Source organism: Epinephelus lanceolatus, chromosome 3 (genome assembly GCF_041903045.1).
Source record: "Epinephelus lanceolatus isolate andai-2023 chromosome 3, ASM4190304v1, whole genome shotgun sequence".
Taxonomy (NCBI): Eukaryota; Metazoa; Chordata; class Actinopteri; order Perciformes; family Serranidae; genus Epinephelus; species Epinephelus lanceolatus.
The window spans coordinates 20275857-20290379 of NC_135736.1; the positions used below are offsets into that span (position 1 = coordinate 20275857).

General features: G+C 40.0%; 1 protein-coding gene across 1 annotated transcript in view; it reads left to right on the forward strand.

Moving 5' to 3' along the window:
• The first annotated feature begins 2558 nt into the window (after positions 1-2558).
• Positions 2559-14523, forward strand: part of armh3 (armadillo like helical domain containing 3) — a 36349-nt gene continuing 24384 nt past the window's right edge. Inside the window, exons 1-12 of the mRNA XM_033624794.2 lie at positions 2559-2679; positions 4789-4898; positions 4996-5052; positions 5851-5997; positions 7095-7202; positions 7286-7378; positions 7470-7544; positions 7635-7721; positions 10357-10413; positions 10542-10585; positions 11116-11176; positions 11341-11387. Coding sequence (XP_033480685.2) covers positions 4797-4898; positions 4996-5052; positions 5851-5997; positions 7095-7202; positions 7286-7378; positions 7470-7544; positions 7635-7721; positions 10357-10413; positions 10542-10585; positions 11116-11176; positions 11341-11387 — 878 coding nt within the window. The 5' untranslated portion in view covers positions 2559-2679; positions 4789-4796. The remainder of the gene's footprint in view (positions 2680-4788; positions 4899-4995; positions 5053-5850; positions 5998-7094; positions 7203-7285; positions 7379-7469; positions 7545-7634; positions 7722-10356; positions 10414-10541; positions 10586-11115; positions 11177-11340; positions 11388-14523) is intronic.

Sequence of the window (14523 nt, forward strand, 5' to 3'; positions counted from 1 at the left end):
ATAAAAAGTTTTCCTTTATGGGTGGCCTTTGACACTTAACATAAAAGTAACATCATATTGTATGGTGCAAAGGTCCATTAATCCATAAGTATCAAGCTATGTTGTTGTTGTACTCTGGTGAACCATGTTAAATAGTTATCTGTTAACAATGTGTTGAGCCACTTGACACATGCAGCTCCCAGACTGTCTGTCATTTTTCACAAGTAAAAATGTTAATGTTTTGCATCAACCATGACTGATTAACTCACAAATATAATTCACAGACATCAAGTGATATGCTGAAGAAAAACTAAAACTATTAGTCTCATGATCTTTCAGTGTTTTTGACTGGTGAGGCACTGATAAGGGAGAATGTATTGCTGATACTGTCTAAATGATACATCCAGTGGAAGTTAAAAAGGCGAACATGTTTGGACAATAAAGTATGGTTGTTAGAGAAGATTTATGTGATGTATTTATTTCTGATGAGTGTGTATTGAAACTCTGGAAACACTGGTCTCCATTTTTCTGTGTTTTCTTCTAAAAGAAAATAGCACAGCACATAAATCACACTCCAGTGCACATCGGGGAGAATATTTAAAGAGCTGTCTTCTTTATGATAACTCTTATTTAATGATACTTGCATAGCCTGTGATAAAATATGAGATGTAACTTACTCCCTCACAACAAAGTGTGTTCACTCAGATCACCATATTCAAGAATAATAAACCAAGATTTTATAGACAGTTTATCTAAAACTTAATAGTGCTTCCCCAAATGTTGTATTAAAGCTGACAACAACTGTAATTCATCAGGTTTAGTGCATACAAACATGATGTAGCTACAGTAATCCAGACAGTTAGTGTGTAACTCTGCCGACCCGCCTGTCTGTGTGTGTCAGTTAATGTTCTCTTTCCCCCTCAGCTGATGTTCTCCTCCTCTACCTCTCTCATTATATTCTGATTTTCCCTCCTCTCTCCTGCCTCATCTCCTTCCCTGTCTAATGACACGGTAAAAGCAGAGCTCGTCTCATTTGGTCCGAAAATTGAGGCGCTCCATGTAGTCTTTACCAGAAATACAAGACCCTTGATGGTAAAGTTAATTTACCAAGACACTCATGAGGTCAAAACATGGAAGCATCAACTGTTGCTTTAAATTGGAGGCAAAACCATTGTGTGATTTAGTATCTAGGTGCAGAGAGACGGGTTTACTGGAGAGGGTTGCAGTCTTTTACTCATTCACAAATGTTGATAAATGTGAATCAACAATCTGCGGTCGTTAAAAAGCAGTTATTTTGCATCTGACTGACTTGTCTAATTTCCTCTGTGTGGTTGATCAGGAAGCAGCCATGTAAAAATGACAGAAAACTGCCATTAAAACACTGTAATTGATGCAAAAATACACATCTGAGATGTCATTTTAATTTATTGAAGATATATCTAAAAACATTCTGTAACTTGTGGGTAAATATGTGAGGAAGTAAGCAGCAATAGAAATATCTGCTATCCTCTACCTCCAATGTGCTTCAAATCAGCAACATGTGGCAACAGTCACCGGAGTCAAAGGTCATGTCATGACACCCAATCATACCCTGCTGATCCCGTCTAGGATTAACTAATCATTGCACCTCTTCAGTATCACACAGATGGGTTCTTTCTCTTTTGTTACTCATTTATTTTGAGCCTAAGGTCTTCTCCACTGGAATCAGATCACCTTTAATCACCAGTGTTAATGGAAATGTAGAGGGCCCGACACTCTGCTCTCTAAGGCCTGTTGCCGTTAAACATCAACAGGCTACTCTAGACAGAAGCCAAACTATCTCCTTTAAATGCTGAGACTTCTTCTCACTCGAGGTCTGTTTTTCCATAATGATGCAGATGCAATATAGATGTACACCCTCCTTTAACAATGAAAGAAGTTCTGATGCTCAGACTATCAAAGGAGACACAGTGATGCACTGAATGAAACGCTTTCAACAGAGTAGAAACAATAATCATCCCAGTATAACATATTTAAGTTTATATTGATATATTTCAATTTACACTGCCCTTCAGTATGGAGACATGCATGTCTGTTGTGGGCACCTGTGTGTGTGTTTCTGTGTTAAAAGCAAGTGTAAATTATTTTCATACAGAGATTTAATTTCTCAACATATAAAATAAATTATTGTAGATAAGAGATTTATTTCTTTTTTTCCCTGTGGTATATGTGACAAAAATAAGGTATAGGTGTGTCATCTAGAAGGCTATGTTTTTCATTATTTTTTTCTTTTTTTTTCATTTCAACACTGGTAACACAAATACAGGCTCTCTTCTTATGGTCTGGGAAAATGACCTCAGTGCCGGTCAACAATTTGCAGCAACAAGCCCTTTAAATGCTTCTTTCCTCTGAAGGGTTGAGCTGTTGCCTTTGCAGTATATTTTTATTTGTTTATTAATTTACTGGTCTGTGCATGTGACGTCTAAATAATCACATTACACATGTTACTGTTCCCCAGTGATCAAATGTAAAATACTTTTCCTTATTCTACTAACAGGGTGTGAACACTGAGGATGACCCTGACAGAAGGTGTATCCGTGGGGCGCTAGGACCCTGCGGACCAGTGAGAGGCTGTTGATAGCATTATGCTAGCAGAGGCTGGTGCTGTCACAAGGATTCATGAACTACATTCACATCATAGATTTTAATACTTTTATTGAGGTAAGAACAAACCACACTGCCAACTAAGCTATACTTACCTAGCTCATGTAACGCAGCAACGTTGTTAAAATCGCACCGTGAATTAAATAGCTAACGCTAAACAAACGTTACGATCCTTGTCTGACAGACATTAGCTAGCTGTGGGTAGCGTTAGCATTAGCTGCAAAGACTGAACCGTTTAGTAGATTTACGCTTGGTGACCTAACTTCTAATAAACTTAGTGTTCCTCGTGTGGTGACTGTGAAACAATACAAAACCAGTTAGTTAACATGACAACGTCGCCGTTAGCCGTTAACCAGTCGAACCCAGTTAGCAGACGATAGGTGAGTTAGCTAATATTAGCTAACGAGCTAGCAGCCCATCCCAACTTGCACTTGAGTTACCCAGGTTAGCTGTTATATCATGTGCCATCAGTTTGAGCAAATGCCAGCAGATAATTACTTGGATAACGTAATGCCGGTACTTGAATTATCCAGACTTTATTTATGACAGGAGAAAGTGCTGCGTTAAATGTTTACGTTCAGCAGGTAACGTTAACTAGCTTTACACAAACCGGTATGCCACTGTGACTGAAATCTGTTAGCCAGTTTAACTTTACTATACATGTTATGTGTTACTAGACTTGTTTCCAAGCACAGTGCTCATCTGTCACTCTGAGCAAATTAAAATAATAATAATAATAAAATAGTATACTAGACACGTCTTCCTCTGGGGACCTGGCAAATTAGGTTATGAATTAAGGAGTTATTCCCTCAGAGAGCAGTCAATTCAATCTGTTGCTGAACACAGAAGAGGTTGGAGAGACTGTAGTGATCATGAGTAAGCAAGCATTAATGAACTGATAGTACTAACAAGTATTGCCTGCACAGCCAAGGCCTTATTTGTCTCACTCCTTTGTCTCATAGACCTTCATTGTTGTCCAGAAACTACTAAGAACACATTAATGAGCCACATTGTTGTGCTGGCTGACATATTTCTTCTTAATGATGAACAATGGGCACTGTAGTTAACTTCCAGTCAACTCCAAATGGTGTTGTAAATGACTCTGTTGTGAACCAAATCCCTTACTGAAAATAGTTCTGGTCAAACACCCTATTTACTACGCTATTTACTATTTACTTATTTAGATATAAAGCTATATATCTGTGTCAGTTTCTTAAGATGTATGTCTTATTAGGAAACAACTAGCTTGTGTAGGACTGGGCAATACATTGATATAATTTCAATAATAGGGATATGAGACAATATTGTAGTATCATGAGTGTTGTCTTTTCCTAGTTTTAAAGGCTGAATTACAGTAAAGTGATGCAATTTTCTGAACTTACCAGACTGTTTGAGGTGTTATATTATTGGCTTTTACCCATATCGTCATTATGTCCACATTACTGATGATTATTCATCATAAATCTCATTGTGTGTATTAGCCATATCCCACTTGCAACAAATGACAATACAATACGGCATGGTTGTGGCCAAAAGGAATATTTTAACTCTTTGGAAAAGTGAGGATGTGCCTTCTTTTAAGACCTGGTTGGCAGAAATCACCAACTTGTAACACACTGAGACAGCTAGATACAATGCGTCCCTCAGCTCTGTAATCTTACTCGTACTATATGCATATACATACATCATTCTGTAGCTGGTGCTGAACTTCTTGCTGATCATGCTACCTATAAGAGCTTTTTTTTCTTCTTCTTTTGTTTTTGTACTTTTATTGACTTGTACTTTTATTTGTGTTGTTTGTGTTAAAATCTGAAAATAAAGTAAAACATATAAAAATAACTCACTGTGTAAATATTTTGAAAAAAGCACCAATAGTAAACCCTGTAAAATCACTGCAATGTCAATATCAAGGGGTTTGGTTGTAAATATTGTAGTATTTGATTTTCTCCATAATGCTCAACCCTGGGCTTGGGGCTGTGAGCCACACACAGGCTGGGGTAGTTGGAAATTACTAAGCGTCAGACTAACAAACACATTGTTGTTGAGTGTAACATAAATATATATTGCTCACCTTATCCTTATCCATAGGAAGTCAAGGTGATTTATGTCATTTCTTTTCATCATTCATGTGCATCCTCATTGAGCCTATTGCATCTCTTTCCTCAGACTTAATCATGTCTCAGGTGGAGAAGAAGGCAGGGCTGCTGAGGAGGACGTCGTCCTCTAAGAAACCCTTGAAAGAGAAGGTGGTGCTGATGTATGATGAGATTTTCGCAGTGAGTATCACAATGGGGGAATGTCGGCAATGGAAAGTAAAGACAAGTAAAATTGTGTGCAAGTGTAAACAAAGTCTTGTCTGTTTCTTTGATTTAGAAAGAAGACCCAGCCAAAAACAACCCCCGCTTCTGGGATGAGCTGTTTCTCATGAAGGTAAAGTGAAAGAGAAAAATACTTGACAGAGAACATCTTGTTGACATGTGTTCTGCATAAAAGAAGAACTCTCACTGTATTATTATGATGTTTCAGCAGTGGTAGCAGTAACACTAACTGAAACATATGGATAATATCAGTAATACTCTTCAAAATAAAGTCTGCCAAAAAATGTTGAAGTAGTGAAAAATGTGTGCAGCCTGCAATGCAAAGAAAAATTGACATTATTGTATTTATAAATGCATAAATCTGTTAATTCATTAAAGGGAGGGTGCTACCTATGTGCAGAAAATGTGAGTGTTCTTGATAATACATGCAGAACCTGTAAGTACTAGAAGTCCAGCTTTTTAAAAACTCCAGATGGAGACATCTTGGCAACATGTACAGAAAAATGACACTGATGTCTGTGGTCACATTCAGCCTCATAATTGTGACAAATTTTGTGGCTGAAGACAGCACACACCATATGTAGAGAAAAAGAGGAAGTAGTGATGTGCATAAATCAGATACAGTACAAACAAGTACTGCACAGATTAGTCCACAGCATAGGATTGTGAAAGTCATCCAATGGTTTAATTTGCATGTGAAGCTGCTCTCCTTCACCACGTTTCTAATTGGCTAAGATGATGCTGTTTTGACAAAAGGGTATTGTTAAACTGTCAATCAAATACTCTCTAATAACGTCCTAATCATCCTCCACTCTAATGCATGTTTACCATCCTTCCTTTTCTATTCACTCCAAATAATGTTTTCCTCACTCAGTATTTTTTGTTTTATTTCTGTCCTATTATGTTTCAGGTGAACCTAGAGTACCTGGAGTCCAAGTTGGAGAGTGTAGATGGGGAGGAAGTTCAGCGGATCCAGGACAACATCAACTCTCTGTTCCACCACTGTGTTCAGGCTCTGGGAGAGGAGCACCAGATTAAAGTCGTCAATGCCCTGCAGGTAACTAACACCGCATGTGTACCAAAACTTTCGGTATAGTACCTTTAGAACAGAAAGTGTATCCAGACCCTAGATCAGTTTAGCATTTCCACTGCAGACAGTACTCTTAAATGAAGGTGGGGTTGTTGTTACTCACTGCCCTGCTCAGTGGTTGCTTTATTTCCTCTCTCCAGTGATGCAGAGAAACGTCTGCACTTTTTCATTGTCCACAGAACAGGTTTGGCACGCTTACATTTTGAAAACGAAAAAGAACAGGCTGGAGTGAGTCCGTTCGGATGGGATATTTAACAACAGCGGCTTTGTACACTGAGCCCTTATTGAGAAAGAGCAGAGATGTAGTGCTGCCGAAGCCACTGGAACAGTGCTCTGCCATGTTTTTTGTCGAAGTGAAGAAATAGATTTTGCAGTTCAAATAAGTCAGTTGAAATTCGTCAACATTTTTTAAACACTTTGAGAACCAATTATCGCCTAAGTATATGTAATTCAAGAGTGGCAGTAACAACAAATCATCATTGATTTAAGTCATAATGCACTGGCCATTCCACCTTAAAAGTTGCTAGTAGCTGCTGGCAGTAGCCTTTGAACAGCAGGGTGATTTAAATTATTTTTTGTCAGTCTATAGCTGCTGCTAGAGGCAGCAAAGCATCTTTTCATTTTATAGTTATAGATAAGTAATGTGTCAAACACCTGCCACGGTATGAACATTGGCTACATGAGCTTCGAAACCAGCCGCACCTTACGCCGAAGCAATGGTGACGCTTCTCTGTTGACCAGTCAACGGACTGCAGTGTGTCCAGCTCCACCTTTTAGTACCAGATCTGTGTGCTGGGTACCCTAACAGGGGGGTAATGAAAAATGGTGATGGTAGGGAAAAGTTTTATTGTTACCCTCAACAAATTTTCACAATAGAAAAGGAAAAATAACCATTTTAATTTGTCCCAAACTGAACTTTATCAGCTGATTATCAGCACCTGAAGTATGCAGATAATCCTGTTACTGTAATCTGGTTTGTCAGATTCCTGGATTCAGTTTTGTGTCGCCATTAAAAAAGATGATTTTTTTTTTGTGTGTTTACATGCCTCTGCCTCTCCCCACAGACACTCTGTGCACTTTTCCGTGGGGTCCACCAAAAGAACAAGTCTGCGTCTGGCTTTGACATCATCAACATGCTCATGGGCTTTGACAAGGCTGAGCAAAGGATGAAGGTGTGTTGAAAGTACATTGAGAGGGGGACAAAAAGGAGTGAAAGAAATGATTTATATTTATCCTGTGTTTTTTTTTCCTGTAGGACCTGATGGAGAGACTGGACAGCCTTCTTTGTGGAGACGGCTCAGAGAGTCTGAAGAGCCTTTGTCTCAAGCTGCTGCTGTGTCTGGTTACGGTGAGACAAAACATATCAATGAAGATGACTTGTAATGTGACAGTCATCCTGCAGTCTAAACATCACAAATATATGAAAAATGTGTTTACAGGTAACGGACAATATTAGTCAGAACACCATCCTGGAATATGTGATGATCAACAGCATCTTCGAAGCCATTTTACAGGTAAGTAATTAGAGTAAAACTATGTCTACTGTAATTTAGGGATTTTTATTTCACAAACAAATCTGTGTTCTCCCTCGCTCCCCTCCTCAGATTTTGTCCGATGTGTCCAGTAGAGGGCAGCATGGTTATGATGCTGTGGTCCTCCTGGCCCTGCTGGTCAACTACAGGAAGTACGAGGTGTGTACATGTACTCACAGGAATCTGTACTTGTCGATTTGAAAAGCTTTTTGAGCAGCAGGGAGGTGTAGTAAGCTTTAATAAGCTGGTTAATAAAATCTTTTAAGGTGTCACTGAATAGATGCTGGAAGTGCATCCCAAATCTCCAGAGATCAGTCCTTTTGTCCTCCACTGTGTTTCCTTTCTGCCACGAGTCAGAAACTGATATCGATGCTGCTGTCCCAACAGTAGAGGATACAACAGAAGCAGCTCTATAAGTCTCTTTTAGTAGAGGATGCACAGCAGAGGTCTTCATGGGTCTACAGGTCAGTTTATCATTATATGTAATACCGAAATGGATCCTAAAAGACCTGTGATCAGCGCTGATGATGAGAGAAAAGCATGTGCTGTGTGTGTAACGGATGATAATTAGGCTGACTCAGGGGGGGTTTCACCTAGGCCCTGGTCTGAGTACGCTTGACCCCAAAGTCCAGTTTGTTTGATTAGTGTAAACACTGTGTACCTTACCCGGGCTTGCTATGCCAGTCCATGCCCGAGTCCACTTGAAAAGATGGTCTTGAGTGTGGATCATGTAGTATGGTACGCATCAGGTATAAACACCAGAGTTGGTGTCTGAGTCTGAGCTCTGGTGTTAGGCAGAGTGCTCCACACCCGACAGTAGCTGCTTATCCTCCAGCACAACAAAAGTGTCACATAGATGATGATGTGAGTTTTGGGCACAGAACAAACCTGAGCAGCGGGAGAGTGGAGAGGGTGGGCAGTCGTACTCGGGCACAGTGTGAATCAGTCATACCTGATATGAAAACCCCCTCAGGATCAGATGACAGCAGTAAAAGTAAAGCAAAGCAGCAGCGTCAGTGAGTTTGAGGCACATAACTTATTCATTGATGTAAAGATTTTGAAGAAAATGAATATAAAGAGATAAAGATAAAATAAGGTAGACCTACTTTGATCTCAAGGGAAATTGCTGAACCAGCAGCACCTATTTTGTATGAGCATCCTTCATACAAATGGACAAGAAAAATTACAACAGTAGTCTACATCAGCACCTTGTGTTAATCATGAATCATGTTAATCATCATGGGGCTAAATTCAACTTGTATAGCAATATAACCAGCTGTATAAGAATGTGATTAACATATTAAGTTTTTTTTATAAACTGACTAACTGAGCCTGACAGGCTGTGAGCATGGCAGCATGGAGATCAAATTTCAGTAGAGGTGGTAGGGGCAGAGTGGCTCACATTGTGTTTGTTTACTAGAAAGGTCATGTGTTTTTTGGGGTGACAAGAGGAGACGACGAGAGTTAGTCTCTCAAGAAAACTAAAACTGTGCCATTATGGCAACATTTTTGACTCTGTTTCTGTTTCTATTTATTCCTGTCGCTCGCTTTGAAAGCGCCACAGTGGACAAGGCATTATCGGACCCCTTCATATTTTACGACAAAAACCAAAGCACAGTGGCATAACAACCTACTGTCCTTACTGTTGGCTGTATGAAATGTTATTTCCAGGAAATATCACAACATAAAATGTGTTTTTTGATTTAAAAAAAGTAACGTTACAAACATAGAAAGATGGCAAGTAGGCTAGTCGCACATCTTTTTTTGGGGGGGGGGGATGACATGATGTTACAGAAGTGCACATTTAAGGGATTCAGTGTGGACAGAGAATTCCAATGTTAGATGATAGTTGGACGCTCATTTGCTGTTGGGCCACAGTGTCATTATGGTCCATTCGGGAGTGGCTGCTGAGCCAAGTCCGACACGGTCATATTTGGTTCACCGCTCTAGTCTGCTGTTGTTATATCAAACCAGTTTGAATGTTTTTACACCAGCCCAACCTTACAGTACAGGTGTTGTCACTTGGAAGTCTTTTAATTCTGAGTTGCACCACACCCAAGGGAAACAAGAGAGAATAATAAGAGTGTAAGATTTAATTGCTCTGTTTTAATTTTCACAAAGGGAATGTTACAAAGCACAGATGGGTAAAATCACTGTAGTCTGAGCCACTGATTCATCCATGAACACATCAACAAGGTTATTTGTTGAAGTTGAACATGACATCTCTATTTGGCACCAGATGAACATAAAAACTTTGACCCGATCAGGTCAGGTATCAAAGACGCACTTGTCCTACATTTAGATGAGAGAGAAGCAATCATTTTCTCTGAAATTACTTCCAATTCACTCCCCTCTCTAGTTATTTCCTGGAAGGATAAGAGTTTCGGCGTGGGAGGGGATAAATGGAAGAGGAGTGAGGTTTTTGGATGCACCCTGTGATGTCAGCAAAGCAGGCAGCGACACAAGGAGAATTAAGTCTAGTAAAATGCAGAAGACTTGGCTGAAGTGTGCTGCAACAGTCTGCATTTTAGGTACATGAAAAATACTGCTAATAATCCAACTAATAAAAATGGAGTTGTTTTATGATCCAGGATCACATGGTCTGTGCTTCCCTGTTTGTCTCCAAGAAAGCTGATCTCCATGCATGCATGTTCACATCTGTAGATGACCCCCTTGAGCTCGGGGACAAACTGAGACTGAGAACTTTCCTTTTAAGGGTCATGAAGTATTAACTTTTTTTTGTCAAGTATTTAACAAACTGCCTCTAACTTCACTAATTCTCTCTGTTTGTCAGTCTGTGAATCCATACATTGTGAAGCTCTCCATTGTGGACGATGAGCCAACACTAGATGTAAGTATGTTGTTTACTTCCTGTCTCTTTTTAACGCCAGAATAATACATAGCCAGTGTGATGTAGGCCTTCATGTCAAGCAGATCATCAAAGGTTTTACTGACACACTGGATGTTCTTTTCTTCCAGGGAATGGGTATGGTCGTCCACCAGGCTCTGACAGAATATAACAGGTGAGATCTAAAAATGTCCGCGTGTTGAAAACGTGTTTTTAATGATGCAGTTCACGATGTGCTGAGGCCACTGGCGTCATCACTTTAGTTTGATGTCTCCCGCAAATGTGCTATTTCTATTCTCCTGGAAAAAAAGGGCCCTTTATACTTTTAGTTATTTATTTCTGACAATTTTCTTTGGCAGCCGGTAATGTTTTTTGGATGAGTCAAGGTTTGGGAATTAAAATGCTGTTTGTGAAGGAGGTCTCGTCCGCCTGCGTGCGTCGACAGACAAATCAAAGTGATGGATGGTGGCTCCATACAGTTCATTGTTTTTGTGTATACAGCGAGTGTCCCTTAGATAATGCGTTGCAGGGAGTGGAAGGAGATGTTAGGTGAATGTGTGTTAGGTTACAAGTGCTATGTTTGAGTGAGAACATATATCTCTGCCTCTGCTGCTGTGCAGTCCTATCTGACTTCAATTTATTTGTCACTTTCTCCACTTTCTTTAGTCACGTCTTTCCGTCTTTGTCCTTCTTTTTGATTTTTAGGCAGTACAAAGACAAAGAGGAGGAGAACCAGGGCGGGTTCTTCTCTACCCTCACCAGTATGGTAGGATTTTATCCTTACTTCACAGTAGATCTATTTTGAATATATTTTTATTTCTTCCATCAGCATATATTTGGTGTACAAAGAGTTTGATGTGCAGCTCCTGACTGGGGCAGCTGTTCTTTCCCACAGTGTATGTGATTGCTTGATTCTGCTTCTGTCCACAGGTGGGCAGCATGTTCATAGCTGACGCAGATGAGAAACTCTCTGTACAGTAAGTGCAAAGTCATTGAAGTTCTTTTCCATCAATCATGCATTGTTCTCTGTGCCTTCAATGAGAGGATCCATTACAGCTGCAGTGTTTTTGGCTTGTCCTCTGTTTCACTCTAAAGTGAATCATGTTTTTCAAGAATTTCTAAAGGGATACTTTGCCGGTTTTCAGCCAGCTTTGTGTCATAACAGTGTGGGTGGAATGTGTAAATGAACTATGGTAAACTTCCTCCATCTTACCAGCACCCAGATCTCCCTGCTTATCTCCCAGTTGAAACTATTGGATGGTACATTTTCGAGAGAGAGCTGCCCCTTTCTCCAATATCATCCCCCTGCAGAGCCAGAGAGCCACCATTGTAGACGTGTGGTCTCGAGAGGGTGGGGTACCTGTCAGTCATTTTCAGCTAGCTTATGCTAGCAGCCAGAAACAAGTGTCCTCGTGTCCACCTTGGAGTGGTCCTCCTAAAACGAACTGTGGTGAAAGTTGCTATATTCTCTATTGGATTAAGAAGCTGATGAGGAGACAGTGTTAGCTAGCGAGCTAGTGCGCCAGTGCACTAGGTAGTAGAAGTTTTCTATTTCTGCTTCAAACAAGCAATTGTGAACGCAAGGTTATTTTTTACAACGATCTAAAATATGTATTTAGCCATCTCTCTGTACAACATACAACTGAGAGTCTGGTACTCGCACATGGGCACATCTAAAACGGTGGCTCTCCCGCTCCAAAGGGGGATGTTTCTCCATTTCTCTCTCTCTCTGTCTCAAAGGCAGACCAAACTTTGATCAAACTGTAAAACTAGGCAGTGCTGATCAAATGTAAACCAAGACTCTGTTACTGTATTGCCTATTTCTCACCTAAAATGTCTCCAGAAACATATTTTAGTGCACTGTTTGGCTGGATATGAGAATTCTTTTGACAGGAATAAGTCAGAGCCAGCCTGTTTCCTGTATTGTAATAATACTGGGATCAAACGGTAAAACTAAGCAGTGCTGATTTTTATATGGACCAAGATTCTTTTACTGTGTTGCCTTTTTCACACCTATAATGGTTTCAGAAACATACTTTACATACTTACTTACTGTTCAACTTGTTTGTTACCAGCCAGCAGCCATATCATTTTCTGTGTCAAAATAGACAAAGCTACATTACATTGCCCACCAATGGGAGCATTTATGGTTCAGGTGCAGGGCAGTGCATTCTGGTAGTTGTAGGTTTTCTACCTCTTGAACAAAAACAAATGACACCCCTTTTTTCTCTGTTTTCTCTGGTCATGTAGCAACAATTTCAGAAGTATTTGTGTCTTTCTGCTGCATAGACAGCCTCAGATTTGATTGGCTCAAGACACAAGTTCTTTATTTGTTGGGGACAACATTTACACCCGCTGATCATGACTATATGTGGCAGGAATAAAAAATATGAAAAGTTGATAAAGCGGAACTACATCCATTTTCAAAATTCATAAATGTTAATCCTATGGTCTAAGGCAGTTCAAAAATATTAGTTAACATTAACAATTCACTCTCAAATCCAAAAACATGCTAAAACACAAAGCTGTGATGTCATGGGGTATAAAGTCTGGAGCTGCTCCATAGACAATGAATGGTGAAAGATGGTATAGACAACACAGAGAGCATACAGGGGAATGTTTTGAGCGTATGGCTGCACAGCTGAGAATGCTACAAAAGAATGAAGCTCATTTGGGTATAAAAAAGAAAACAAATATTCGACGGGTCCACAAAATCAGTCTCTCATTTATTGTCTGTGGAGCAGCTCCAGACTTTATTTCCTATGACATCACAAGTTTGAGACTCCTTTGTTCCCTGGCTTTGAGAGAGACCAGCTCATGTTCACAAATATTGATTGAACTTTCCAAGGCCATTGAGATAACATATTGGAATTCTTAATTTAGGTGGTGTTCCCTTTTCAGGAGGGACAGGTCAGACTCTCACACAGTGTAGACTTTTTGTAACGTTTTCGTTTTCGTTGTTTTCACTCAAGAGTCGCCTGTTAATTACTGCCCTGGGGCCTCATTTATAAAGCTTGCTTACGCACAAAACGGGGCTTGAAAGTGGCATACGCCACTTACCACGCAAAGGTTGTGATTTATAAAAATAAACTTGGCGGGAGAATGTGCGCACCTGTAAGCAAACTCTGAGTCATGCGTGCGCACATTTTGGAGACACTGGGAAGTGGCGACGCAGACGGCGAGGTGGAGAAGTGGAGTCAGATTTTTATTGATGTCTCACACAAATTTAATGTCACGCTATATCCACCTTAGATCCACGTTATCATTGAAAGTAAATCCAGCAGCCTTATTTTGCGCTTGGAGTGAGTGATAATTGTTTCATAAAAACGTTGTAAAATCCAACTCAAATCCTGAATTGAAATTCTTTCTAAATACGTATTTAATCCGCACTGCCTCTAACGTCTCATTGTCCACTCTGTGAGCGCAGGAGGGGGAGAGGACGGCGTGACTGCATGGAATATATTTATTTATTTAGCTAAATATTTCCAGTGCATTTATCATGTCTCGAAATACAGCCATTAAGCACAACTGTTACACTCATTTCATCAGCCCTACTTAGACATGTGCTGTTCATGACAAAACCGGCTTGAAGAAACGTGTTCGCCTATTACACTTTCATCTTCGAATTGTATTTCAAATTACACGTTGTATTTTGGGACAGGGATACCACTGGTTCATGCTGTAATTCAGGCTGGGTGTCTGATCAGACTAATTGCCATAAACATATAAATACTGCGGTGGCCCTCGTGCGTAATTGCGCAAGATGGCACTGGCACATACTCCTTTTTGCCTCCACCTTTAATAAATGTGATTCTTTATGTCGCACATCAATGTCAAACATCCTCAAATTTAAAAGCAACACATTAACTACATGTTGGTAAAGGAGTAGAAATATTTGGTCTACCTTTAGATCAGACCACTTTTTTTTTCTCTGTCACTGTCCGTGCAGTCCCACAGACACAGCTGACAGCATCAGCAGCGTTGATGTGTTGCCACTTTTTTTGCTTTCTTTTATTAGTGATCCCGCTGCTGTGGCCACCAAATAAAATCTTTCTTCAGTCCTCCACCTCCTGTTAAAGGGGCTCTAGCTCAGTCTCGGAGAAATTCCGTTTT